The 26705-nt window shown below is 55.4% G+C and overlaps 1 protein-coding gene and 1 non-coding gene across 2 annotated transcripts in view; both read right to left on the bottom strand.

The window, feature by feature from the left end:
* LOC102940278 (glial fibrillary acidic protein) overlaps nucleotides 1–6389 on the bottom strand; it is a 29323-nt gene extending 22934 nt beyond the window's left edge. Inside the window, exon 1 of the mRNA XM_037887120.2 lies at nucleotides 5823–6389. Coding sequence (XP_037743048.1) covers nucleotides 5823–6337 — 515 coding nt within the window. The 5' untranslated portion in view covers nucleotides 6338–6389. The remainder of the gene's footprint in view (nucleotides 1–5822) is intronic.
* An 18306-nt stretch (nucleotides 6390–24695) lies between these two features.
* TRNAK-UUU lies at nucleotides 24696–24768 on the bottom strand. The gene has a single exon. It is a non-coding gene; the product is annotated as a tRNA-Lys (tRNA).
* Between the last annotated feature and the right edge of the window lie 1937 nt (nucleotides 24769–26705).

Genomic DNA, 26705 nt, shown 5'->3' with positions numbered 1-26705 from the left:
CCACCGAGTATCCTTCTTCACACAGACACCCACACCTGACCCTCCTCAGTCGCAAACACATACACACAGTCCCCCTCAGACATACACCCACCCCAATCCTCCTCTGTTGCACACACATACACACAGTCCCGCTCTTCACACAGACTCCCGCACCCAATCCTCACCTGTCACACCCACATACATAGTCCACCTCAAAGAGACACCCACACCTGACCCTTCTCTGTCACACACACAGTCCCGCTCCTGACACAGACACCCACACCCGATCCTCCTCTATCGCACACGCATACACACAGCCCCCACTTTACACAGACTCCCACACATGATCCTGCTCTGTCGCACACAAAAACACTCAGTCCCCTTCACACAGACAGCCACACACGATCCTCCTCTGTCGCACACACATACACACAGTCCCCTTCTTCACACAGACACTCACACCTGACCCTTCTCGGTCACACACATACACACAGTCCCCCTCACACAGACACCCACACACGATCCTCCTCTATCACTCACACCTGGCCCACCTCTGTCACACACACATACACACACACCCGACCCTCCTCTCTTGTGCGCGTGCACACACACACACACACGTACTGTCACGCACACACAATCCTCCTCTATGGCGCACACATACACACAATCCCATCACACAGAAAAACACATCCGACTCACACACACATATACAGTTCCCCTCTTCACACAGACAGCCACACCCGATCCTCCTCTGTCGCACACACATACACCCAGTCCCCCTCACACAGACACCCACATTGATCCTCCTCTGTCGGACACACACACACACACACACACACACACACACACACACACACACACACACAGAGTCCCCCTCACACAGACACCCACAAACCATCTTCCTCTATCACACACATACTCCTCTGTCACACACACATACATGTACACCCAACTATCCTCTCTTGCACACACATACACACAGTGCCCCTCTTTACACAGACATCCTCACCCGACCATCCTCTCTTGCACACATGTACACACCGTCCCCTTCTTCACACAGACACCAACACCCAATCCTCCTCTGTCATTTTCACATACAGACAGTCCCACCTCTTCACACAGACACTCACACCCTATCTTCCTCCATCGCACACACATACACACAGTCCCCGTCACACAGACAGCCACACCCGACCGTCCTCTGTCAAACACATACACCCACTCCCGACACTCTCTCTTGCACACACATATACACAGTGTGACGAAGTGGGACTGTTCTTAATGTTTCCTCCGAATATTGTGGGGGTGCCTCAGTTTCCCCTATGCAGTTCTTAAGTATCTAGGGGGTGGGAGAAGGGTGTATGATCATTGCAGAGCCCTGGGGGGCAGGTGTGTGCAGGGGTCTGGACACAGAGAATGGCCGACACCCTGTTTCCTGGCAACTGATGGCCTGGGCCCTTCCCCCCTGCAAGGTGAGAGCTAAAGGGTTGGAGAACAAAGGAATCAGGTGACCTCCTGGCCCGGGAAAGGAACAAAGCCCAGAGGAGGAGGGGCTGGAGGGAGTTTCAGTTTGGGGCTGGCTGGGACATGGAGTGAAGTGCAGACGTGGTTGTCTGGCTCACTGCCCCCCCCCCCCCCCAAAATGGACCCAGCTGAGGGGTCCTGTTCTCTGCACCTGCAAGCTCTGTTTTAGACCATGTTCCTGTCATCTAATAAACCTCTGTTTTACTGGCTGGCTGAGAGTCACGTCTGACTGCGGAGTTGGGGGGCAGGACCCTCTGACTTCCCCAGGAGCCCTGCCTGAGCGGACTCGCTGGGGGAAGCGCACGGAGGGGGAGGATGCTGAATGCTCCGAGGTCAGACCCAGGAAGGTGGAAGCTGGGTGAGCTGTGTGTCCTGAAGACAGGCTGCTCACAGAAAGGCGACTGCCCCAGAGTCCTGACTGGCTTCATGGGGAGCAGTTCCAGAGTATCGCCCAGGGACTCCGTGACACACAGTCCTCCTCTTCATGGAGACACCCACACCCGACCCTTCTCTGTCACACACACATACATAGGCACCCCTCGCACAGACACGCACACCTGATCCTCCTCTCTCGCACACATGTACACACAGTCCCCCTCACACAGACAGCCATGCTCCCCCCAATGTACACACACTCCTCCTCAGCCAGAGAGCCCATTCCCCTCTCACTGTCACCAGCACAGACACCCCATCCCCTCTCACATGCACACCCCATCATCTTCCCACCCTCACTAATACCCACTGATACCCACCCAGATCCCCCCTCCAGCCAGGTTCACTTCCACGCTGGTGCAGTGCAGGCAGTGGCAGGGAACAGCTCCCTCATAGCTCCCTGCCAGGAGCTGTCACCCTGCTTTATGGCTAAGAGTGGAACCAGGAGCCTTGAGGTGCAGGGCTCCATATTGCCAGTCCCCTGAGCCACTCAGTCCCTAGTCGCTTCTCTTGCCTGGGCTCGTTTTCCCTGCCTCTGACAGGGGGATATTGTTCATACACTGCCCACAGTGGAGAGTGTGTAGGGTGACCAGATGTCCCGATTTTATCGGGACAGTCCCGATTTTGGGTCTTTTTCTTATATAGGCTCCTATTACCCGCAACCCCCTGTCCTGATTTTTCACACTTGCTGTCTGGTCACCCTAAGCGTGTGTGAGGTTGGATGTGCTGGTATTGTGCAGATCGTGGAGACAGGCAAAGGTCTTATTGCCAAGTGTACCAGGACTTCGTTCCTTTGATCCCTGCTCCATGTGATCTGTGACAGGGCGTCCCCAAAGGTCATCGTCTGAATGCGTCCCAGCCTTCTGGGTAGCAAATTCTGCCAAACACAAGATCTTTTGGAGACAGAAACATTGCTTGCCCTCCAATCTCTGTCAGGCTCTTGGATTATAGGTGGGATGTGTGTGTGTGGAGTGTTCAGCTTCCTAGGGATCTAAACTGGGAGGAGTGGTAGATATGCTGGAGGGCAGGGATAGGATACAGAGGGCCCTAGACAAATTAGAGGATTGGGCCAAAAGAAATCTGATGAGGTTCAACAAGGACAAGTGCAGAGTCCTGCATTTAGGACGGAAGAATCCCATGCACCGCTACAGACTAGGGACCGAATGGCTCGGCAGCAGTTCTGCAGAAAAGGACCTAGGGGTTACAGTGGACAAGAAGCTGGATACAAGTCAACAGTGTGCCCTTGTTGCCAAGAAGGCCAATGGCATTTTGGGGTGTATAAGTAGGGGCATTGCCAGCAGATCGAGAGACATGGTCGTTCCCCTCTATTCGACATTGGTGAGGCCTCATCTGGAGTACTGTGTCCAGTTTTGGGCCCCACACTACAAGAAGGATGTGGAAAAATTGGAAAGAGTCCAGCGGAGGGCAACAAAAATGATTAGGTGACTGGAACACATGACTTATGAGGAGAGGCTGAGGGAACTGGGATTGTTTAGTCTGCGGAAGAGAAGAGTGAGGGGGGATTTGATAGCAGCCTTCAACTACCTGAAGGGGGGTTCCAAAGAGGATGGATCTAGACTGTTCTCAGTGACAGCAGATGAGAGAACAAGGAGTAATGGTCTCAAGTTGCAGTGGGGGAGGTTTAGGTTGGATATTAGGAAAAACTTTTTCACTAGGAGGGTGGTGAAACACTGGAATGGGTTACCTAGGGAGGTGGTGGAATCTCCTTCCTTAGAAGTTTTTAAGGTCAGACTTGACAAAGCCCTGGCTGGGATGATTTAGTTGGGCATTGGTGCTGCTTTGAGCAGGGGGTTGGACTAGATGACCTCCTGAGGTCCCTTGCAACCCTGACATTCTATGATTCTATGATCTCGCCCCTTGCCTTTTTAACTGCTGGTTTTATCCCCTACATCTGCCATTGTCCTCAGCCCAGTGTTGTCGTAACTATTGAGTGTTTTACTATGCTAGAGGCCCAGCATTCCCCATGCTGCAGAGATGCAGAGTAAGAGATGGTCCCCGCCCAGACAACTGACATTCGGAAGAGACAAGAGGAGGCCGGGGAGAAAGGAAGGAGCCTTATCCTCACCTTGCACATGAGGAGCTGAGATCCAGAGAGACTGAGGGCCAGATTTTCAAGGGCTCAGCAGACAGAACTGGGGCCAGATTTTCTAAAGAACTGAACTCAACACAAGCTGAACACTCTGAAAATCCAGCCCCAGTTGTGGGTACTTGCCAAAGTCACACAGAGAGCCTCTCGCTGCCCCACCCCCATGCTTCGCTCAGTGACAGCTGGGTGGGGAATGCTGTCCCAGACCAGGAGAGTTTTACACAGATCAATATTTTTCCCATCCTGAGTCAGGATACAAAAGTAGAAATGTGAAAACTTTTCATGACTCAATCATCTGAGAAACTTTTCAGATGGCATCAACTGAAACTCTTCAGTTTGATCAGTTTGTTACATTTTTAACCTTTTAAAAGCATATATTATGTAAAACTTTTAAACCCGAAGTCATTGCTAGCAGAAAAGTGAAACTTTTCCTTTTGAAAATGTCAAAATGGGACGTTTCAACAATTTCAAACCGTTTCGAATCTGGAGATTCATCCAAACTGCCCCTTCCCGGGAAGTTCTGCTTCAATGGATCAGCATTTTCTGATGAACCACGCTTTCACTGGAAACCTCCCGACGAGCTCTTGCCAGCAGCAATAATCCTGTGCCCTTCTTCAGCACAGACATAAACTAACCCTGTTTCTAACTCCCTGTGGTGCTAAGACACTATTATTACCCCCTTCGACACAGATAAGTAAACACCTTGCCTTGGTCAATGGTGAGGACCCAGGAGTTATGACTCCAAGACCCTTCTACCAACTACTAGACCACCTTCCTCTCTCCAAGCAGGGGATAGAATTTAGGAGTCTAGGTTTTCCATATGCTAACACTAGACCACGCTCCTCTTCCAGGGCTGGAGCTAGGGCACTGATTCCATTGCACTAACCATTAGATAACACTTCCTCTAGAAAGCAACAGACGGTTGGTGTAGAACCAGCAAAATACAAGAGCAAACCTCTATCTGAGGCTGGTAAACATTCGCCTCCTTCTGCTGCCCTCCCCGTACGTTCAGTCAGATCGAGGTTTTATTACAGGTGTAGAGTGAGCAGCCTGGCTCCCAGGGCAAGGTCTTTTCGGCTGAGTCTCAGCCCAGAGCACATTGTGCCAGGAATGTTGCACATTTCTGAACATCGGCTCAGCAAGAGAAGCGCCACAGCCCCGATTGAGTCAGGGTGACCAGGTCCCTCTGCAGTACACATTCCCAGCTGGGGCCTGGGCCAGCTGCCATCCCTGAGATCCAGCTGTTTGTGCGTGCATGTGTGCGTTTTGTGCAGGTTTGGGCAGGTACACAGGGGTTTGTGTGTAGCTGCTCACCTAGCTAGAGGTGTGTGGTTTACGAGCGCGCAGGTTTACAGGCGCAGACATTTGGGTGTGGATTTTTGTACATTGAAAACTGGAGGCCGCTCTGCAGCTGTGGAATAACCCTTCACTCTTCCCACCCGCCGAGCCCTTCCAGGGACCAGTGCATCACCCCCATTGTGCAGCTGGGGCACAGCGCGAGGACGTGACTTGCCGGCAGGGGCGCGGCAGAGCTGGGAACCAGGAATTCTAGCACCCAGCCCCGGGCACTAGCACTGCACCTCCCTGCCTTCGCAGCCACACACAGGTTCCCCACCAGCTTTAAAGGGCAGCTACTCGGCCTTAGTGACTGCCCTCTCTCTGGGTGTAACCTGTCCACGCCACTCTCCTTGCCTAGGTGACCTGCTCTGGCTGCGTAGCCACCAGACGCTACTGTGGCTGCTCTCCAGCCCTGCGCCTAGCAAAGGAGGCTCCTTACTTTTGCCGGAGGCCGTTGACGTCGTCCAGCAGGTTGTCCCTCTCGATCTCCAGCCTGGTCTTGGCATTAGACAGCTGGTCCACCTGCCGGCGGAGCTCTCGCAGCTCCTCATGGTAGATGTCGCCCAGCTTGGTGGGCTCCTTGTCTCTGATCTGGTTGAGCTCTGCCACGAGTACCTTGTTCTGCTGCTCCAGGAAGCGCACCTTCTCGATGTAGCTGGCGAAGCGGTCGTTCAGCTCCATCATCTCCACCTTCTCGTTGGTGCGTGTCTCCTTGAACTCGGTGTTGAGGGCGTCGGCCAGGGAGAAATCTGCCTTGTCCTGGGAGAACCTGGGGCTGGCACGGATGCTCAGGCTCGAGGTCCTCTTCTTGGTCATGGAGACTCTGGTGCTGGGGCTGGGGGACAGGAGCCAGAAGAGGGGTGAGGATCTCAGGGGCTGGTGGACAGCGGTGGCTTGGGGGCCAAACCGCCGCCGATAAGAGGACTGTCGCTGGCTCTCCATGCTCAGGCTCATCCTGCAGGCTGTGCCGAGTCCCGAGTGCAGCCCTTGGATGGAATTCTCTGTGCGGCCTGGGGTTTATATACAGGACCAGCCCTCCGGGGGTGGGGGGGATGACAGAGGCAGAAGGAGGGGGAGGCCAGGAGGAGGTGGGGACTGTGCCTGGTCCTAGTGTCTGCCATGTATCAAGCCAACCACCCAGGCCCCTGGCAACGAAACAAAGAGTGACAGAACAAGCAGAAACTCTCTGCTATTGCCTTGTGCAGAGGAGAAACAAATGCAAATCGACATGCGCCATGGTGATGTGCTTGGCACCGTTCCAGGCGCCCAATGCCCCTCTGGCACCGGCTTCCCGCGAACTCGTTTCATGGCTGCATGTACTTGGGAGGCAGCGGCAGCAGGAGGGGACAGCCTGGTCTGCACGTGCCCCTTTCCCAGCATCCTAGAGACTCGTAAGAGTCAATGTGGCCTTTTCCTCTGAAGCACAGGGCGAGCCCCAGTCCCCAGGGACGCAGCAGGGCCTTCCCGGGTGAAAGGAGTTCTGCTCAACAAGGGATGGGTGTGCAAGAGGGGGGCATGTGGCTGTGTGTGTTTTGTGAGAAGAGTGTGCATGGTTTCGTATGGGGGGTGAGAAGGGTGAACAAATGTCTGGGGTGGGCGCATGTGAGGGCTGTGTGTTTGTGTGTATATGTGCAAAGGGTGTGCATGTGTGTATGTTGTGTTAGGGTAGTGTATGGGATATGCACCTGTGTGCAAAGGGTGTGTGTTTTGGGAGTGCATGTGTGTGTGCAAAGGGTGTGTGTTTTGTGTGTGTGTGTGGGGGGGGGGATTGTGCATGGATGTGTGTGGATTGTCTTCAGGATGCTTTTGCTTCTAGGGACCAATCTGCACAGAGCTGGTTTCCCAGACGATGATGTCGTGCAGCTAAGGCCCTCTGGAGACATGGAGGAACTCCAAACCAGGGACAGCTTTGAGACCAGGCGGTGTGATTACCCTTGTCAGAACTCTCTGCTTTGGCTGGAGATGGAGCCAAGCCATGCGCACGCACTGGCTTTGGGACCCAGCCCCTACTCTGAGCTGCTGAAATACTTGGAGGAGTTGGGGTGGGAAAGATTTCCTTTCGGGTAAGGAAAGATGCAGTATAGCAAGGGAGCTGGCTGGTTTAAAGGAAAATATCTTTTCAAAAATAACACCAGTGATGCTTGAAGGAGTCCCGGCAACCGGGGCATGTCGTGTATTTCATTGCACAGTACACATCTGCTGGCTGCAGTTTACTTTCCTCCTTAAGGAAGAGACAACACATGCTTGGGACCATGCCAGTCTTTTCTTTTCTCTCAGCTTGCACACACTGGGAAAACCTGCCTGCAAGTCCTATACCAAGGCTGGGACCCATTCTGCGTGCAGCTCTCTTGATTCACAGGACATGGCTGGAGAAATGATCATGTAACATGTTTAACACAATGGGCCCTGTCAACACCAGGTGCAAAGGCCTATCTAAAATTGTGTGCATTCAAATGTGTTAGCTAACACTGTTGAAAACATTTTTTTGAGCGTAGACATGCCTTCACACCCCCTGCTTGCCTCCCCCCCCCAAAAAAATTAGGCTATTAACATGTTTATGATTAGCTCCAATCGGCTGTCTAAAAGTTTGAATTAAGCTGTTTGAATCATTTCTTGAATTATCATATGACTTCAAACATGGGCTGTGGGTCAGGAGACCTGGGCTCTGTTCCCAGCTCTGCCCCGACCTGCTGGGTGGCCTTTGGTAAGTCCCTGCCCAGCTCTGTGCCTCAGTTTCCCCTCCCAACCTTTCTCTTTCTTGTCTCTTCAGACTATATGCTGGCAGGGCCGGGCCTGTCTCTTGTGCTGTGTATGTAGTGAATCCAGCCCTGCAGTGCCCAGGTCTCAGTCAGGCTCTCTAAGCACTCCTGTGATAGAAATTAATAAATAATCATTTTAATTATAATTAATGAGCCTCTTTTGAAATTTTGAGCAAAGTGTTCTGGGGATTCTGTGTGTCCCTAGAGCACTTTGAAGTGTCTGCACTTTAATCTGAATTACAAACACAGACACAACTGCCCCCTTGATAATGTATAGCGATCCCACACCACGTCACTGGCTCCCGTTCTCATCTCTCCAGTATGGAGGCTGCCATTGAAACCTTTGGCTTCCAAGAACCCGGGTGTGTGTGATCCTGCCAGCAGGTCTCTGTGTGGGTGGGGGCTGAGCACAGGGGCATTTTACACTTGACATTCAGGGCCCCACTTAGCAAAGCACGTGCCTAACTATAACCAAACCCTAAAGTCCCATTCAAGTCTTGTTATCCGAGGGTCCGTCTGCGCGGGCGCTGGCCACGTAACTTCCTGCGCGGTAGATGTGCGTGCGCTTGCTTTGACGGAGCCAGGGCACTCAAACTAGCCGTGCAGCTGTGGTGGGGCGAGTGGCGGCAGGGCCAAGCCGCCCTGCGTTCGTACTGAGGGTTTCGGACAGGATCGTGCTCGGGACAGCTCCCCGCCAGCCGCACACTGCAGCTACACGGCTAGTTTTAGTGTGCCGGCACAGTCCATCGAGCTCCGGTGTGTCCATGTGAGCTGGAAACGATGCCTCCAGCACCAGTGTAGACGTACCCTGGTTTTCCTCCAGCCCATTCCCAGCGCTCCACACGTGGCATCTTCTCCAGTCAGTGACGGCCAGCTGTATTCGCTGCCATCCTGGCTGGTTACCATCAAAATCAGCGGGACGACAGACCCTTGTTCTATCTTGAATTGAGAATTTCTTTTAAAAGGCAAGCTTAGCCAGACCGCTGAGAAGCTAATTAAGAAAGACTTAAATTAAGTGTCTGTTTGAAAGCTCTGGACTTGGTTTCCAGCCCAGCGGTTCTGTGAAAGCTGCGGAAACTTACGGACCGTTTTTTGTATTTTTATAGTGATTTTTCTCAGGGATGCTTCTAATGCTACTGAGTCTAGCTGAGAGAGCAGGGCGCTGGAATTCAGGCCCACTGGGGTCTGTTCCCACGTCTGGAAGAGAGTTATCCAGGGGCTGAAGCAGGGACCTGGGAGTCAGGACCTCTGGGAGACACCAGTGGTTAGAGCAGGTACCGGTGATTGACACAGGACTCCGGGGTGATCACGCTGATTTTGAGAGTCGCACAAGCTAAGCAGAAGGCCCCAGAAGCTGTATGTGAAGCTGAAGGCAGCCGGCCAAGGACTCCAATTCAATGAGGAGCAGGAAGGGGGGGCCCTGGGCAGGCCCAGGCTGGGCTCCCTCTGCTATAACCTTTCGTCTCAGGACTGATCTGCAGCTGTGTTAATTAAGAATGAATTCGGGAGGGCAGCGAAACAGGGGGACCTGAAAAGCTCTGCCCATTTGCAAGGCCTGTCTCCTTCTCCCCTTCCCTCGTGGGCTCCCCCTGGTCTGAGGGCCTGGGGAGTTGGTGCTCTCTGGGCAGCCCAGGGCCTGGGACACACCCACTGCCAAGGGCCAGCATCGCCTGGTTCCTGGCCCAGCAGAGACACGCTGCTTGGGGAGCTGGCCTCCAATAAGCTCTCTTAGGACCCCAGGGATGGGGAGCTCCTTCAGTTGAAGCCCTGAGACTCGAGAGGGAGGGCGAGAGGGGAATGGGGATGGGCTTCAGGGCCCTCAAGGATTGCCCCTAACTTGAGCCCCTTCGCTCAAGAGAGGTGGTGCTACCCTCTGGGCTGGCAGGCTGAGAGGGGAGCAGGCTGGACCCGAGTGACTCCAGCTCCCCAGCTACTAACACAGCCACCCCGCAGTGCGGACACAAGCTAGCTCCGCCTGAGTGCGGCTCGTCCTCCGGTGCCTTCCCACTATTCCCCCCGTGGGCCCAGAAAGGACAGACAGGTTCTCCCTCAATTCACTGGGAAAGAATTCGTAGAGTGACAGCTCACAGCAGTGCAGGGAACCTGGGGGTGTTCCCCCAAAAGCCTGGGCACCTCACACTGGTGAGGACAGCAGCTGGCCATACAGTCCAAGGCGAGCAGGGACCATCGTGCTCCTCTAGTCTGCCCTCCTGCACATCGCAGGTCACAGAACCTCACCCACCCCCTCCAGTAACAGACCCAGAAACTCTGGCTGAGTTACTGAAATCCTCAAATCATGGTTACATCAAGGTTACAGAGAACCCTGCATTTACCCTACTTCAAACCAGCCAGTGACCCGTGCCCCAGGCTGCAGAGGAAGGTGAAAACCCCCCAGGGTCTCTGCCAATCTGACCTGGGGGGAAATTCCTTCCCAACCAGATATGGTGATCAGTATGACCCTGAGCATGTGGGGAGGACTCACCAGCCAGACACCGGGGAAAGAATTCTCCGTAGTAACTCAGAGCTCTCCCCATCTAGTGTCCCATCTCCAGTCATTGGAGATATTTGCTAATAACAGGTGCGCGTGGGCCACATGCCTCTGTCAGCAGTTTCATCATCCCATCCCCTCCATAAACTCGTCAAGCTCAGTCTTGAAGCCAGTTAGGTTTTTTGCCCCCTTGGGAGGCTGCTCCAGAACTTCACTTCTCTGATGGGCAGAAACCTTGGCCTACTTTCAAGCCTAAACATGTTGTTGGCCAGTCTACAGCCATTTGTTCTTGTGCCAACATGGGCCCTTAATGTAAAGAACTCCTCTCCCTGCCTGGTGTGTAGCCCCCTGACGTATGTACAGATTGCTCTCGTCTCTCCCTACACCATCGCCTGGTTCCCTGCTCCTTGAGCCTAGTCGCCCGTCTCTGCACCGAGTCCAGTTCAAATTCCTCTTCTGAAGTGGGAGACCGGAACTGCACCCATGAGGCCTCATCCCCCCACCTCTATTGGAAACACCTCGCCTGAGGCGTGCCCTCCCCCCCGCCATGCCCCCCTGCCATCCCCTCTGCTGACTTGGGCTCCGGCACCCCAGGGCCTCACTATGGAGAGACTGAGGCAGGCTCAGCTATGCCCTGCCATGGGACAGCGCATCCATCGGGCTTCTCTGGGGCCAGAAGCCAACAGCTCCACAAAGGCCTTATTAATGGGGCAGGGGCCACAGCATGACTCTCCCCCACGGGGCCGGCACAGAAAGTGCTTTGTGCTCCAAGGTGTCGTCCAGCCAGCGCTCAGCGCCAGGGATTGATTCCTTCTGGCTGCCCCACAGAGCCCCGGGGCCCCATCCTGGCATGGGAACAGACCGACCCCATGGCTGGGCTGGGAACTCACCGAACGGTGCCCTCATCCCCGGTGACAGGCTGAGGGCCTGTGGGAACCACAGCACATGGCCTGGCTCTGAATGAGGGTCCCTGCCTGTTCCCCACCCCAAGCCCCCTCCATGCACAGGCTACAGCCAAAGCCAGCGGTGTCCAAAAAACCAGGGGCAGGAGCCGAGGGCAGACACATGCTCCTCCGCCACCCCAGCTAAAGAGCTAACACCACCTCTGCCCCACATGGGAGAGGCTGTCTCTGCCCCCTCCCCTCTGCTCCACTCCAGAAGCTGCTATCTCACAGCGGGAGGGGGATGTGCATTAAACCAGCCTCACTCCAGCAAGCTGTCCCCCCAGTGCTCTGGGCAAGGGACGGATCCCTTCCCAAGCTGGGGTCGGGGGTGGGGATTTTTGCAGTCAGTGTGTAGCTCAGAATTGACCCAGGGATGGCAGCCAAAGCACAGGAGGCCAGGCTGGGGGCTGCGCTGAGCAGGGCCCCCCAGCGGCGTCGCCAGCTCTCCCATTTTGTGGCAGTAAGACGGAGGGACAGACCTATCCCCCCCCTGCAATGTAGGGGAGGGGCACCCAGCCCAGAGCCCACGAGCTCTAGCCCAGCCGATGGCTGACCCCTTCTCAGGAGCCAAGGGGCACGGGGCACACTGGCCATCCGAGGGTCTAGCACTCCCAGGCCAGAGAGCTGAGATCCTGCACGAACGTCCTGCACGAACGTCACTAAAGCCCTGGCCTCCACCATAACAGGGCCAGGCATCGGCGCTTTGCCACACATCCTGTGACGCTGCACTCCATATGTTTATGGAAATATGGTTATAGGTGTAAATAGAATGTAACTGGAATATGCTTTATGCCAAGGTCTCTTGCAAGGTATCATTACAAAGCTTATAATCTACTGAGTGCGGTCATCCTATTTCTATGAAGGAAGTGAGCTGTAGCTCACGAAAGCTTATGCTCAAATAACTTTTTTAGTCTCTAAGGTGCCACAAGTCCTCCTTTTCTTTTTACTCTTGTATCTGAAGCTAGAAATTGAAGTATTACTCTGAAGTCCTACTGTAACTATGCAAAGTGTGGGCCATTAATGGTGGCTTGAAATCTTGATGGGTCCCATTAACTAGGACAATTGGTTGTAAATGGCTCTATTTACTTGTAAGCCTTCCTGTATACCTGTGTGCCAGCCAGTGGGTAATGAAGTCTCACAGGACATGTGAACATGTCACATGATACTGGAATCCATCTTAAAGCTGGTGCTTTTCCATTTAGAAGGAAGGGTGGGAACCCAGAGAGAGACAAAGGATTCCCGCTTTGTGCCAAAGCTATAAAAGGGGGTGAAACAGAACAAAGGGGGCTGCCAGTCATGAGAAATCCCCTAGTTACCACCTGAGCTGGAATTAACAAAAACTGTACCGGGGAAAGGATTGGGCCCAGAATAGGAAGGAGTCTAGTCTGTGAAAGAAGCTTATTGGAACATCTCTGAGGGTGAGATTTACCTATATTCAGTTTCTTAATGTATTAGGCTTAGACTTGCGTGTTCTGTTTTATTTTGCTCGGTAACTTACTTTGTTCTGTCTGTTATTACTTGAAACCACTTAAATCCTACTTTTTATACTTAATAAGATCACTTTTGTTTATTAATTAACCCAGAGTTGATGGGCTTGATGAGTTGAGTTGCTCCTGGGGGAGCAAACATCTGTGCATCTCTCTATCAGTGTTATAGAGGGCGGACAATTTATGAGTTTACCCTGTATAAGTTTTATACAGAGTAAAACGGATTTATTTGGGGTTTGGATCCCATTGGGAGCTGGGTGTCTGGGTGCTGGAGATAGGTGACCTGTTGAGTGGTTTTCAGTTAAAGCATGCAGCTTTGGGGGTGTGGTTCAGACCCTGGGTCTGGGTTGCAGCAGTGTAAGGTGTCTGGCTCAACAAGGCAGGGTTCTGGAGTCCCAAGTTGGCAAAGAAAACAGGCTCAGAGGTAGTTTCAGCACATCAGGTGACAATCCCAAGGGGGTCTCTGTGACTGAACCCCTCACACACCTCTTCAAAGGAGTTATTCAAACATAGAGCCTCTGTGACACGCGGGCACTGGGTGGTGTGTCACCCTCTCGCGGCCAGGCCACAGAGCATTTAGTGATCTGCCACCCTCTCAGAGCTGCCTCCCTCGTGGGCCCAGCTTGGGCTTTGCCCCGCGGAGGTTGTGGGGCCGGCCCCGCGTTCTGCTCGGCTGTCTGCTCCCCCGATCCAGCAATGGAACCCACGCAGCCTGCTGCCCCGCGCCCCGCTGCTGCCTCACAAGCCCATGGGCTAGAGGGCTGCGGGTCCCCGCATGGGACGGTCCACACACAGAGGAGCAGCCAGCTTCCTTCAGCCACTGGCTCCTGTCGCTGACGGGAGGACGAGGCCTGTGCTGTGGCTCTCCAGGCCCGTGTGTTCAAACCCGGCTGATGGTGCATGTGCGAGTGACACAACCTCCAGCTGGGTGTAAAAGTGAGCGTCGGGTCCCTGGAGTGACTTGGAATTATCCCAAGTGCAAAGCAGGGTGTTTAGAAGTGAGCTCAGGGCTGGTACTGGTGGCTGTTGGTGTTTATGGTCTGTATCTGGTTATGGGAGTGGTCCCTTTAAGGCCAGGGTGTGGTGTCTGAGTGGGAGTGCAGTGTGGGGGAGAATTTGCAGGGAGTGGAGGGGAGACCTGGCCTGCGTGGGCTCCCACCAGCTCCCAACGTGATTTAGCAGACGGATCTGTCTAGAGGGCTGCCGTGCTCGTAGGACAATGCTGGCCCTGCTGGGCCGGGCTGCCTCCAGGTGCTGCTCTGCAGCCTTTCTCCTGTTGGCCCCAGTGCGAATCCTGCCCAGCGCAGCAGGGCTGGGAAGCTTGGCCTGGCTCCTGGCAGTTTGGGGGTCCCTGGAGATGGGTAGAATCCCAGTTCCTGCTCCCATGGCACTGACTTGCCCACCCTGCCAGCCCCAATGTTCAAAACCCTCACTCTCGTCTCTAGCGACACCTCAGGCTTGGGGCCAGGCTCAGGGGATCCTGGGGGCTGGCTCCTGAGTTTGATCTTGCAGGTTGGTGACCCAGCCCGACGAGACTTGTGGCGACATGCACCCTGTGCAGGGCACAGAGCAGTGCGCTCCCCAGGAGCTTGTCCCATGCTTCCACCTGGGCAGGGAGGGGACCCCGAATCCTGCCTCAGCCTGCAGCGCCTGCCTTCAGCCTAGGCCCTGAGTGCACATGGCAGGGAGCGGGTGTGAAGGGAACTCTGCTGATGGCCCCTGGGAACCAGGAACCTCTTCCACCTCAACACACACAAACACACACACTCTCCTATGGGATTCCCAGGCCAGAGGGGACCCCTATGTTCAGCTGGTCTGACCTCCTGTGTAGCACAGGCCAGAGACCTGCCCCAAATATTCCCTAGCGCAGGCAGGCTGCTTGGAAAAACAGCCAGTCTGGGTCTAAGAATTGTCAGAGATGGAGACTCCCCCACCCCCGCCCTGGGTAAGACGGTCCAACGGTTAATTACTCTCCCCATTAAAACCCAGCATGAATTAGTCTAGCTTCTATTTCCAGCCATTGGATACACACACTGGCCTATGGGGAGACATATCACTCAAACACACACTTGGATGGAGACATGCAGTTTCATCGAATCTTAGACAATCAGGGCTGGAAGGGACCTCACGAGGTCATCTAGTCCAACCCCCTGCTCAAAGCAGGACCAATCCCCAACTAAATCATCCCAGCCAGGGATTTGTCAAGCCGGCCTTAAAAGCCTCAAAGGAACAAGATTCCACCACCTCCCTAGGTAACGCATTCCAGTGCTTCACCACCCTCTTAGTGAAAAAGTTTTTCCTAATATCCAACCTAAACCTCCCCCACTGCAACTTGAGACCATTACTCCTCGTTCTGTCATCTGCTACCACTGAGAACAGTGTAGATCCATCCTCTTTGGAACCCCCTTTCAGGTAGTTGAAAGCAGCTATCAAATCCCCCCTCATTCTTCTCTTCCGCAGACTAAACAATCCCAGTTCCCTCAGCCTCTCCTCATAAGTCATGTGTTCCAGTCCCCTAATCATTTTTGTTGCCCTCCGCTGGACACTTTCCAATTTTTCCACATCCTTCTTGTAGTGTGGGGCCCAAAACTGGACACAGTACTCCAGATGAGGCCTCACCAATGTCGAATAGAGGGGAACGATCACGTCCCTCGATCTGCTGGCAATGCCCCTACTTATACATCCCAAAATGCCATTGGCCTTCTTGGCAACAAGGGCACACTGTTGACTCGTATCCAGCTTCTCGTCCCCTGTAACGCCTAGGTCCTTTTCTGCAGAACTGCTGCCGAGCCATTCGGTCCCTAGTCTGTAGCGGTGCATGGGATTCTTCCGTCCTAAGTGCAGGACTCTGCACTTGTCCTTGTTGAACCTCATCAGATTTCTTTTGGCCCAATCCTCTCATTTGTCTAGGGCACTCTGTATCCTATCCCTACCCTCCAGCGTATCTACCTCTCCTCCCAGTTTAGTGTCATCTGCAAACTTGCTGAGGGTGCAATCCACACCATCCTCCAGATCATTAATGAAGATATTGAACAAAACCGGCCCCAGGACCGACCCTTGGGGCACTCCGCTTGATACCGGCTGCCAACTAGACATGGAGCCATTGACCACTACCTGTTGAGCCCGACAATCTGTCCACCTTATAGTCCATTCATCCAGCCCATACTTCTTTAAATTGCTGGCAAGAATACTGTGGGAGACCGTATCCAAAGCTTTGCTAAAGTCAAGGAATAACACATCCACTGCTTTCCCCTCATCCACAGAGCCAGTTATCTCATCATAGAAGGCAATCAGGTTAGTCAGGCATGACTTGCCCTTGGTGAATCCATGCTGACTGTTCCTGATCACTTTCCTCTCCTCGAAGTGCTTCAGAATTGATTCCTTGAGGACCTGCTCCATGATTTTTCCAGGGACTGAGGTGAGGCTGACGGGCCTGTAGTTCCCCGGATCCTCCTTCTTCCCTTTTTTAAAGATGGGCACTACATTAGCCTTTTTCCAGTTGTCCAGGACCTCCCCTGATCGCCATGAGTTTTCAAAGATAATGGCCAATGGCTCTGCAATCACATCCGCCAACTCCTTTATCACCCTCGGATACAGCGCATCCCGCCCCATGGACTTGTGCTTGTCCGGCTTTTCTAAATAGTCCCGAACCACTTCTTTCTCCACAGAGGGCTGGTCACCTCCTCTCCATGCTGTGCTGCCCAGTGCAGCAGTCTGGGAGCTGACCTTGTTCGTGAAGACAGAGGCAAAAAAAGCATTGAGTACATTAGCTTTCTCCACATCCTCTGTCACTAGGTTGCCTCCCTCATTCAGTAAGGGGCCCACGCTTTCCTTGACTTTCTTCTTGTTGCTAACATACCTGAAGAAACCCTTCTTGTTACTCTTAACATCTCTTGCTAGCTCACATGGAGACACACACACACCCATCATACCCTGACACAAGTTCACAAAGACCGAAGTGCACCGATGCAGAGGTGGACGCACAGTCATATCACCTTGCCCTACCTACCTGCTCCCCTCCCCACCACACCAAGCCCTTGGTAGTTGACTATTTGTTCTGTTGCTTTTGACAAGCCCAGCATCATTGGGAGGGGCCTGGGACCCCCCTGGCCCTGGCCCAGCTCCCTGTGGACACTGGCCAGTTTGGGAGCCTTTTAAAGCATGTCGCCTATTGGAGCGGCATGAAAGGAGCGTTGTTCATTGTGGCGCGGCTGCTGGGAATGATTTGTCCCTGTGAATGTGGGGAGCTGGCCCCTGTGCATAGCAATGAGGCTGCCTTTGTCTCCCGGCTTGCACTGAGCTGGCCTGCGGGGAAAGCACATGTAACCCGGCTCCCTGGTTCAGCGCCACTCGGTTCTGGGAACCCTCGAGACTTGAAAGAGTCACAAACAGGCCAGATCAGGAAATGTCTAGCTCCCTGCTGCTGCTTTTTGACACCAGTAGCAATGAAGCGAGCAAGGGAAGCTGCAGCAGGTACTTCCCCCATTGAGAGGCGAGGGGCAGAGACCCACAAAACTTCCGGGCCGACTGAGATGAGTGAGCCACAAACAAGCTAGGCCCACACTGTGTTTGGTGTGACTCTACATTGTGCAACACAGCATAATAGCCACCATTTTGGAGTAACAACCAAAAACTGCATGAGTGCTCCCCGCTGGCCGGGCAAGGCAGAGACACCGACACACTGTGTGAGCGCCCCCCGCTGGCCGGGCAGGGCAGAGACACCGACACACTGTGTGAGCACACCCTGCTGGCCGGGCAGGGCAGTGACACCGACACAGGCTGCGTGAGCGCCCCCGCTGGCCGGGCAGGGCAGTGACACCGACACAGGCTGCGTGAGCGCCCCCCGCTGGCCGGGCAGGGCAGTGACACCGACACAGGCTGCGTTAGCGCCCCCCGCTGGCCGGGCAGGGCAGTGACACCGACACACTGTGTGAGCGCCCCCCGCTGGCCGGGCAGGGCAGTGACACCGACACAGGCTGCGTGAGCGCCCCCCGCTGGCCGGGCAGGGCAGTGACACCGACACAGGCTGCGTGAGCGCCCCCGCTGGCCGGGCAGGGCAGAGACACCGACACACTGTGTGAGCGCCCCCCGCTGGCTGGGCAGGGCAGTGACAATGCCATGCCAGGAGGGATGATCTTGCTGATAAAACATGGGGCTGGAGGTGCAGAGCTCTGGGTTTTAGCCATGAGCCTTTCCCCTGTTACTCACACACCCTGGACACACATATCCTTCCTCACCCACTTTTGTGACATTTATACGCTTCCTGCTCCGCAGTCACACACCCCCCTCCCCCGGCCCACACCCCTCAGCCCCTGGGGCTGGCCACCTTGCTGCCCCCTCCTCCTTCGCCACCAGGCCAAGCTGAAGACTTAGGGATGTCGCGTGCTCACAGCTCTCAGGTGGGAGCCCTTGTGCTCTGGGTTGATTCACTGACGTGCTGGCCCAAGCCGGGGCCTGCTGGCATCCCCCGGAGATGGTGGGATGTTCCTTCCCCCTGAGCTACGACACTGATTAAAGGAAGAAACGCTGGAGAAGGCCCCCATTGACCCCATCAGGAATTCCCCCCGCTCCCTTGGGCAAGGCCCCGTCTTGCTGAGCCCCAGAACAGAGCAGCCATTCACGGCTCCTGAATGGCTGCAGGAACACACCGGGTCCTTGGCAAAGCCTGCAGAGCCAGGGCCGTTTGGCTGGAGGTGGACGGTGGAGAATGGGCCATTGTCATGGGGTGATTTGTATGCAGCTGCTGTGCTGCGTAGGGCTGGCTGGCTGTGGGGTGGACAGGGGTGCACATTCATCACAGTATGGGGAACACACCTCAGTCATGCGAGCCAGGAGGGAAGCAGGCTGGCTGCTTTGGGGTGTGGGGGAGGCCGGTGCTGAGCTGGGGCCTCTCCTGAGTCCCAGGGGTGGTGCCAGAGGCAGGGGAGGGGAGGGATGGGGGAGTGTGTCACCAGCAGGGATGGGGAAGGTTGCATGGGGCTGGGTCTAGGCAAGCACCAACTCCTTCCCTCCATGCACCTGCCTCTTCCCCTCCAGCAGTCTACCAGGGTCCTCTGAGCCTGTGTCCTGGTGCCACTCTCCTGCTCCACGTCCCGGTCTCCCTGGCTGTTCCTGTCGGGGCGTGAAGGGCAGCGGCTGCGGCAGAGCAAGAAACACGAGGCCCATTGCGAGCTGCCGGAGCTGCCGGCGTTACTCGACGCAAGGGCACGTTCCACATGGTGCAAGTGAGGCCCGTGACCGTCCTGGGGCGCAGGTGACGAGCGTGGACAGAACAGCATGAGTGGCAATTTCCAGGAAAGCCAGACACCAGCTTTCACCACCCTGGGAGGATGCCGGGTGGCTGCACACAGCTGGGGGAGCTCACCGCAGTCAGAGCAGCGGATGGGGGCTGCCTTGGGTTCTGAAGACCCACTGAGTCACTCCCAACTCAGGAGTAACTGGGACACCTGGACACCTCCCCACCCCTTCATTTGGTGGCTCCACTGTTGGCTTCTCGCAAGATCCCTGGAGTTTTTCAAACCCTCGTCCCACCAACCCCGGCCAGCCCCGGTGTCTGGCTTGGGGGACGTCCTGTCTCTCGCGATGTCAGTGGTGCTGAGCTCTCATGGGGCAGGCTGCCATACAATGGGGTGTAACCCCTCTGCCCGGGGTGGGGGGGGGATCAGCAACCACAGGGGCCGGGTACCTCGTAACAATACAGAACAGAACCAGCTGCAGCCCCTACCCCGTAATCTGGGAAAACTCAATACCACCTTGGGCGCCTCTCAGGGTGTGCCCCACTTGCAAGCAGAGCCTGCCTAACAAGCAAGGGGAAGGGGACCCAGCGCCCTTTGGGAGAACACCAGAGCCACATTCAAAAGCAGGCAACCGTAAGCAACCCCGACCCCACCGCGCGCGGGGCAGTGCCCTGGGCCTCAGCTTCTCACCGCGCGGTGGGACGGTCGGAGGGATGATTGACCCTTTACCACCCCTGTCTGCTGCCCCCACTCACAGTGGCCGGGCCTTGGCCAGGAAGACCCAGAGTTCAGAGGGGCACTCGCAGGGGGCACCCCCCACCCCGGGGGGCACCGGGCGGTGCCCCCTCCCACCGGCACCGGCAGCAGCTTCACTAAGCCCGGCCACGGCCCAGCTGCAGCGCGGGAGTGCGGCCGAGGCCTGGCGCACAGAGCTGCTCATCGCCCGAGGAACGACGGCTCTGAACCCTGGAGAGGGAGAGGACAAAGAGGGTCGAAGGCACTGGAGGCAGAAACCTCCCCCCAGGCAGAAATACCAACCCCCTCACCCCTCTTCTGTGCACTGGTATCCTCCCGACGCCCGCTTGGCAACTGAGGCTCAGCTGAGGGCCACTGGCCCCCGAACCATGGACCCCTGTGCTGCCCCTTCCCCCGAGGCCCTGCCCCCACATCACCCCTCCCCCCAAGGTCCCCCTCACTCCTTCTCCCTGAGTCCCTGTGCTGTCCCTTCCCCCCATGGCCTCCCCCCCATCACCCCTCCCCCCAAGCTGCCCCTTCCCTTGCCCCGAAGGCCCCATCCCACCCCTCCCGCGGAGGCCTGCCCTGCCACCTTCTCCCTGAGCCCCCACACCACCAATTCTCTGTCCTCCCACGCCCTCTTCTCCCCCAGACCCCCCCTCACCCTTACAACTAGTAAAAAGAGCAGAGTCATTTTGGAAAGTGATGGGGCCATGCTGGCCCCCTGGCTGAGGGTGACCCCCCTCACTCAGGCAGGCTGGGCACAGCGCTGCTGCCCTTCCCGCCTACAGTCAGGATAACAACGCTCCGCCCGCCCTGCACTCCGTGCTCGGTGATTTGTGACCCGCGCCAGCCCAAAGTGGTCTCTTTGGTGAAGCAGCTGCACCATGCTGTGCGCCTCGGCAGAGTGGGGGTGTCTATGCAAACGCAGCCTGTCCCCCAACCCCCTCCCTCCGGCCAGTGCGTCACTAGATGGCAGGGAGACTTCCAGGGGCACCCTGCTGGCCAGGTTTGGGGGCCAGGCTCCCAGGCTCCCGCAGGATGCAGGGACGGTTCACCGCAGGAGCCTAAGGGACTGAGACCGGCCCTGGAGAGACGGGGGAGCAGCTGGCAGGGGCCAGTGCCAACCGTGGGGGTTCTGTGCATTGACGTTTGCTGCCCTGGGGTTTCCTGTGACGCTCAGGCTCAGACTGGCTGAAACGCGGGTGTGTGGTTCTCATTTCGGGTCAGTCACCAGGCCCATGGTCGCTAGCCCAGCTCACAGCTGGCTATGACCTTCCCAGCCCTGGCCCAAGGCCGGAGTTGTTATGGCCCAGCAGAGGCAGCCCCCGGCTCATGGTGTGGGGGACGCTGTGCTCATCCCAAGTCACCTCCCGGAGCCTCCGGCATTTCCCACCGGCCGGGAAAGCTGCAGGAATCATCGGGCGCTCAGGAGTAAAGCACCTGCCCTTGCCAGCTCCACTGGGGAGCAAGGGAACAGCCTTCACTCAGGCCCAGCGTGAGCCAGTGCTCCGGGAAGGCCTGGCGTCCCTCAGCTCCGCACCAGCATCTGGGGCCAGCCCAGCAGGGCCCTGAGCGGGAAGGGGGCCCAGGCAGCTGGGGGGCTGGCTCTGAGCTCAGCCCCCCAGAGGGGACGGCTGGGCTGTGGGGATAGGATTCATCGCTGGGGGAAGCCAAGCTCCCTCCCAAAGATCCCCATGCTCCAGGCTCACGCCAGCAACTGCTGCTGGCGGCTCATGCGTGAAGCCAGTGGGCAGGTGGCTCATGGCAGGGGAGAACGGCCAGGGGCCAGTTAGCATCAGCGCTAAGGACCCTGCACCAGAACCCACCCAGCAGCTGCCAGCCATTTCCACGCGCTGCTGCCTCAGGCTAGCACCAGCGCCCCGAGCCCCGGAGCCAGCCTCACTCCCGAGGCGGAAAGGGCTGGGTGGAGCAGCTCGTGCTCATCCAGCGGCCAGGATGGCGCCGGCATTACCTGCGGGAAGCCCTGGGGCCTGCCAGTGCAGGGCGGCTGCAGGGACCCCACAGAGGCTCTGGGGTTCCAGTCAGGGTGCTGGGAATGGCCAGGTCTCCTCATGGACGGTAGGAGCTTTCTGAGCTTGCTTTGCTCCCAGGCTGGGTGAGATGCCAATTCCATCGCCCAGAAGTTGCTGAGAGCGAACGGGCTTTGCAACGTAGGCCAGGCCCAGCGTCCTGGGGACTGAGCAGAGTAGGGGTGCAGGTCCCAGCAGGTAAGTGGTTTGGCTACAGGCAGCCCCAGCATTCCCTGCCACAGACGCCCACTGACGTCCAAGGGGCATTGCTGGGCTGAGTCCGCAGAGGGACTCCAACAGAAACAAAAGAGCAAAGTCCTGCGTCTGGTAACCTTGTGGCCCTTGCCTTCCCACCAAAGACCTCAAAGCATCATACACACACCACTGAATTAATAGCTTACCCTTATTGTACAGAGGGGGAAACTGAGGCACGGGAGCAGTGACTCACTCGGGGTCAGACAGTGAGTCAGTGACAGGAATAGAACATGGGAGCCCGATGCCCCAGTGCCCTGGGCTGTGAGTGAGGAGTCTGTGAGGGGTCTGTGGTGCCAGGCAGAGACTCCAGCTGGCAGCTAGATGGCAGCAAATGACTGGGAAAGTGGCACAGGAAACTTGCTGCCCTCTTCGCTGGGCCCAGCTGGGCCCAGGCTGTGCCCTGAGGGTCAGAGGAGAGACTTGCCAGCATCCCCCATATGGGGCAGAGTCCCCCCACTCTCAGGAAAGAACTCCGTGAAAAGTGGCGAGGAAGCACTGGGCGGGGGATGGCACCGTGCTCCGGAGCAAGGGACGGGCAGCCCCGACGAGCGGGCACAGACGCCCCATCCCGGGGCACTGAGCTCCTGACAGATGTCTGCGGGCAGCCTCTCCTTACCCCTGGGCAGCACTTGTCTGGCGCACCCCGCCCACCACGCCTCCATGAACCAGACTGAACTGACGTTGTGACTATGACTGTTGGTGTCACAGCAGCACCTCTGAGCCCAGCCCTGGGCCCCGGTGTGCTAGGCACTGCTAAGCAATCGGACCTCCCAGCTGACGCCGGACTCAGGCACTATTTGTCTGGATTTGCCAGTCAAGGCCAAGCCCTGTGGAGCGGAGGCAGCCTGCCAGACCAAGATAGCAGCCAGGTGACTACCGACCAGGCTGGAGATGTGTCTGTGTGACAATGTGACGCAGCAGGGAGGGGGGAGTGTTGACCTGGGAATGGGCCCTGGGGATGGGAGACCTGAGAGCCTGTCACCTGAGCCAGGAGGGGAAGGGGGAGGTAACACCTCTGCCCAGGAATGTGAACAGAGGCTGCAGGAGAGAGCCTGCTGGGGGGGTTTAGTTTCAGTTTGGGGCTGGGTGGAGGAACGCAGGGAACCCCAGGGCTGGGGTCTAAGCTCCCTGCTCCCCCAGAAGGACTTGACTGAGGGGTCCTGGGTGTACCCACAAGCTCTGTTTTGGACTGTGTTCCTGTTGTCCAATAAACCTTCTGTTTTACTGGCTGGCTGAGAGTCTCAGTGAATCCCAGGAAGAGGGGTGCAGGGCCTGGACTCCCCCACGCTCCGTGACAGTCTGTAACTAGATTAAATCTCCTGACGAGCCCGCGAATAGGTCACTTTTATCTCCATTGTATAGATAGAGAAACTGAGTCACAGAGTGGTGAAGGGACTTGCCCAGGGTCACACAATGAGTCACAGCTGGGCACAGAACCCAGGAGTCCTCACTCCAGATCTACAACCACCTCAGCCCCCTCCCACTAAGAGAAGCAAATGGAGCAGAAATTGGAAGTCTGTGCAGACCTGCTGGGAATGTGGCCATGGGGCTGGGCCATGCCAGAGTGGTGACGCCTGCCCCCGCTGTTACATTTGCAGGCGAGGTCGCGGAGAGAGGCACAGCGTGGAATAACTTACAGGGTAATTGCTGCCTTGAACAGGAGCCAGTGTGGACTTCACCACTGACTCAGATTTCACCTGCTTCACTTGCTCACTAATTCCGGGTAAAAGAAAAGACTCCATTGATTTGTTCACCGAGCCTTGACATCGTTAGACCCCTTAATTGCCTCTATCACTGTGCTGTGCATTGCTTAGGAATTAATTCCACTCCAGTGAGGTGCCCGGTGGTCAGAAAACATTCCAGATGATTAACCCTGGAATGGTCTTCTTGGAATCCTTGCCTACACACTGGACTACAGGGGGGCTGTGCCAGGATCCTGGTTATTTCAGGGGCTACTTGAAATGGACCCAACCCAAACCCGACTGTTTAGCAAGACTCTACTTATCACTAGACTCACAAGCCCACAGGTCCACGGGCAAGGCGGAAGGAGGTGCGGACTGATTCTTTCGATCTCCAGCAGGCAGCCAGGGACAGGGACAGGCTGGTGAGAGTTGGAGGCAGAAGCTAAAGAGAGAACAGAGCAGCAAAGGTGTAATACTGCTTCCCTTATTCCCATGAAGTTCATAGAATCATAGAATATCAGGGACCTCAGGAGGTCATCTAGTCCAACCCCCTGCTCAAAGCAGGACTAATCCCCAATTTTTGCCCCAGATCCCTAAATGGCCCCCTCAAGGATTGAACTCACAACCCTGGGTTTAGCAGGCCAATGCTCAAACCACTGAGCTATCCCTCCCTCCCCTCGAATTCAGAGGGTTTCCCCGAACAGGGACTTGAACCCTGGACCCTCAGATTAAAAGTCTGATGCTCTGCCGACTGAGCTATCCGGGCTCCTTTAAAAACCTCTAATGAAATAGGTTCCAACACCTCCCTAGGTAACCCATTCCAGGGCTTCACCACCCTCCTAGTGAAAAAGATTTTCCTAATATCCAACCTAAACCTCCCCCACTGCAACTTGAGACCATTACTCCTTGTTCTGTCATCTGCTACCACTGAGAACAGTCTAGAGCCATCCTCTTTGGATCCCCTTTCAGGTAGTTGAAAGCAGCTATCAAATGCCCCCTCATTCTTCTCTTCCGCAGACTAAACAATCCCAGTTCCCTCTGCCTCTCCTCATAAGTCATGTGTTCCAGTCCCCTAATCATTTTTGTTGCCCTTCGCTGGACTCTTTCCAATTTTTCCACATCCTTCTTGTAGTGTAGGGCCCAAAACTGGACACAATACTCCAGATGAGGCCTCAACAATGTCGAATAGAGGGGAACGAGCACGTCCCTCGATCTGCTGGCAATGCCCCTGCATATACATCCCAAAATGCCATTGGCCTTCTTGGCAACAAGGGCACACTGTTGACTCGTATCCAGCTTCTTATCCACTGTAACCCCTAGGTCCTTTTCTGCAGAACTGCTGCCTAGCCACTCGGTCCCTAGTCTGTAGCGGTGCATGGGATTCTTCCGTCCGAAGTGCAGGACTCTGCACTTGTCCTTGTTGAACCTCATCAGATTTCTTTTGGCCCAATCTTCTAATTTGTCTAGGGCCCTCTATATCCTATCCCTACCCTCCAGCGTATCTACCTCTCCTCCCAGTTTAGTGTCATCTGCAAACTTGCTGAAGGTGCAATCCACACCATCCTCCAGATCAGTAATGAAAATATTTAACAAAACTGGCCCCAGGACCGACCCTTGGGGCACTCCGCTTGATACCGGCTGCCAACTAGACATGGAGCCATTGATCACTACCTGTTGAGCCCGATGATCTAGCCAACTTTCTGTCCACCTTATTCAGTGTTAGAAGAAAGTGACTCTCTCTGTGATGCTTCACCATTGTCACATGACAGTAACGTGCTCACCCCAGGTGTAACAGCACTAACTTTAATGGAGTTACACTTGGGAGTAATTTAGTTTGAGGTCTGTGAAATATGCTTAATAGGAACATCAGAATTGCTAGAGTGGATCAGACCTGAGACCCATCTAGCCCCGTGTCCTGGCTCTGACCAGCAGATGCTTCAGGGAAAGGTAAGAGAACCCTGCAGTTGCAGAGGAGGAATAACATGCCCCCACACTAGGTCTTATCCTGGTCTCTGGTAGTCAGCGATTGGCATAAGCCCAATACAGGAAGGTTCGTATCCCTGACAGTATTTTTTCAGCATTAATTAGGGTAACTGGATATTCTTGTATCCATAGAAATGCCCAGCTGTTTTTTGAATCCTGCTAGGTTCTTGGCCTCAACAACTCCCTGTGGCAGTGAGTTCCACAGGCTAATTACATCTTGCATGGAGAAAAGTGTTTCCTTTATCAGTTTTGAATTTCCCCCCTTTTAGTTTCATCGTAGATTCCAAGTCCAGAAGGGACCATTATGATCATTGAGTCTGACCTCCTGTATAACCCAGTCCAGAGACCAGCCCCACAATAATCCCTAGAGCAGAGTTTTTAGAAAAACATCCAGTCTGGATTCAAAAATTGTCAGTGACGGAGAATCCACCACGACCTTTGTAAATTGTTCCAATGGTTAATTACCCTCCCTGTTAAAACGTTACACCTTATTTCTGGTCTGAGTTTGTCTAGCTTCAGCTTCCATCTATTAGATCATGTTATCCCTTTCCCAGCTAGATTGAAGAGCCCATTATTAAATATTGTGGCTACTTACAGACTGTGACCAAGTCCCCCCTTAACCTTCTCTTTGTTAAGCTAAATAGATTGAGCTCCCTAAGTCTACCACTATAAGGCAGGTTTTGTAATCCTGTAATCAGTCTCATGGCTCTTTGCTGACCC

Source organism: Chelonia mydas, chromosome 27 (assembly GCF_015237465.2).
Source record: "Chelonia mydas isolate rCheMyd1 chromosome 27, rCheMyd1.pri.v2, whole genome shotgun sequence".
Classification (NCBI taxonomy): domain Eukaryota; kingdom Metazoa; phylum Chordata; order Testudines; family Cheloniidae; genus Chelonia; species Chelonia mydas.
This window is presented reverse-complemented; position numbering and strand designations above follow the sequence as displayed.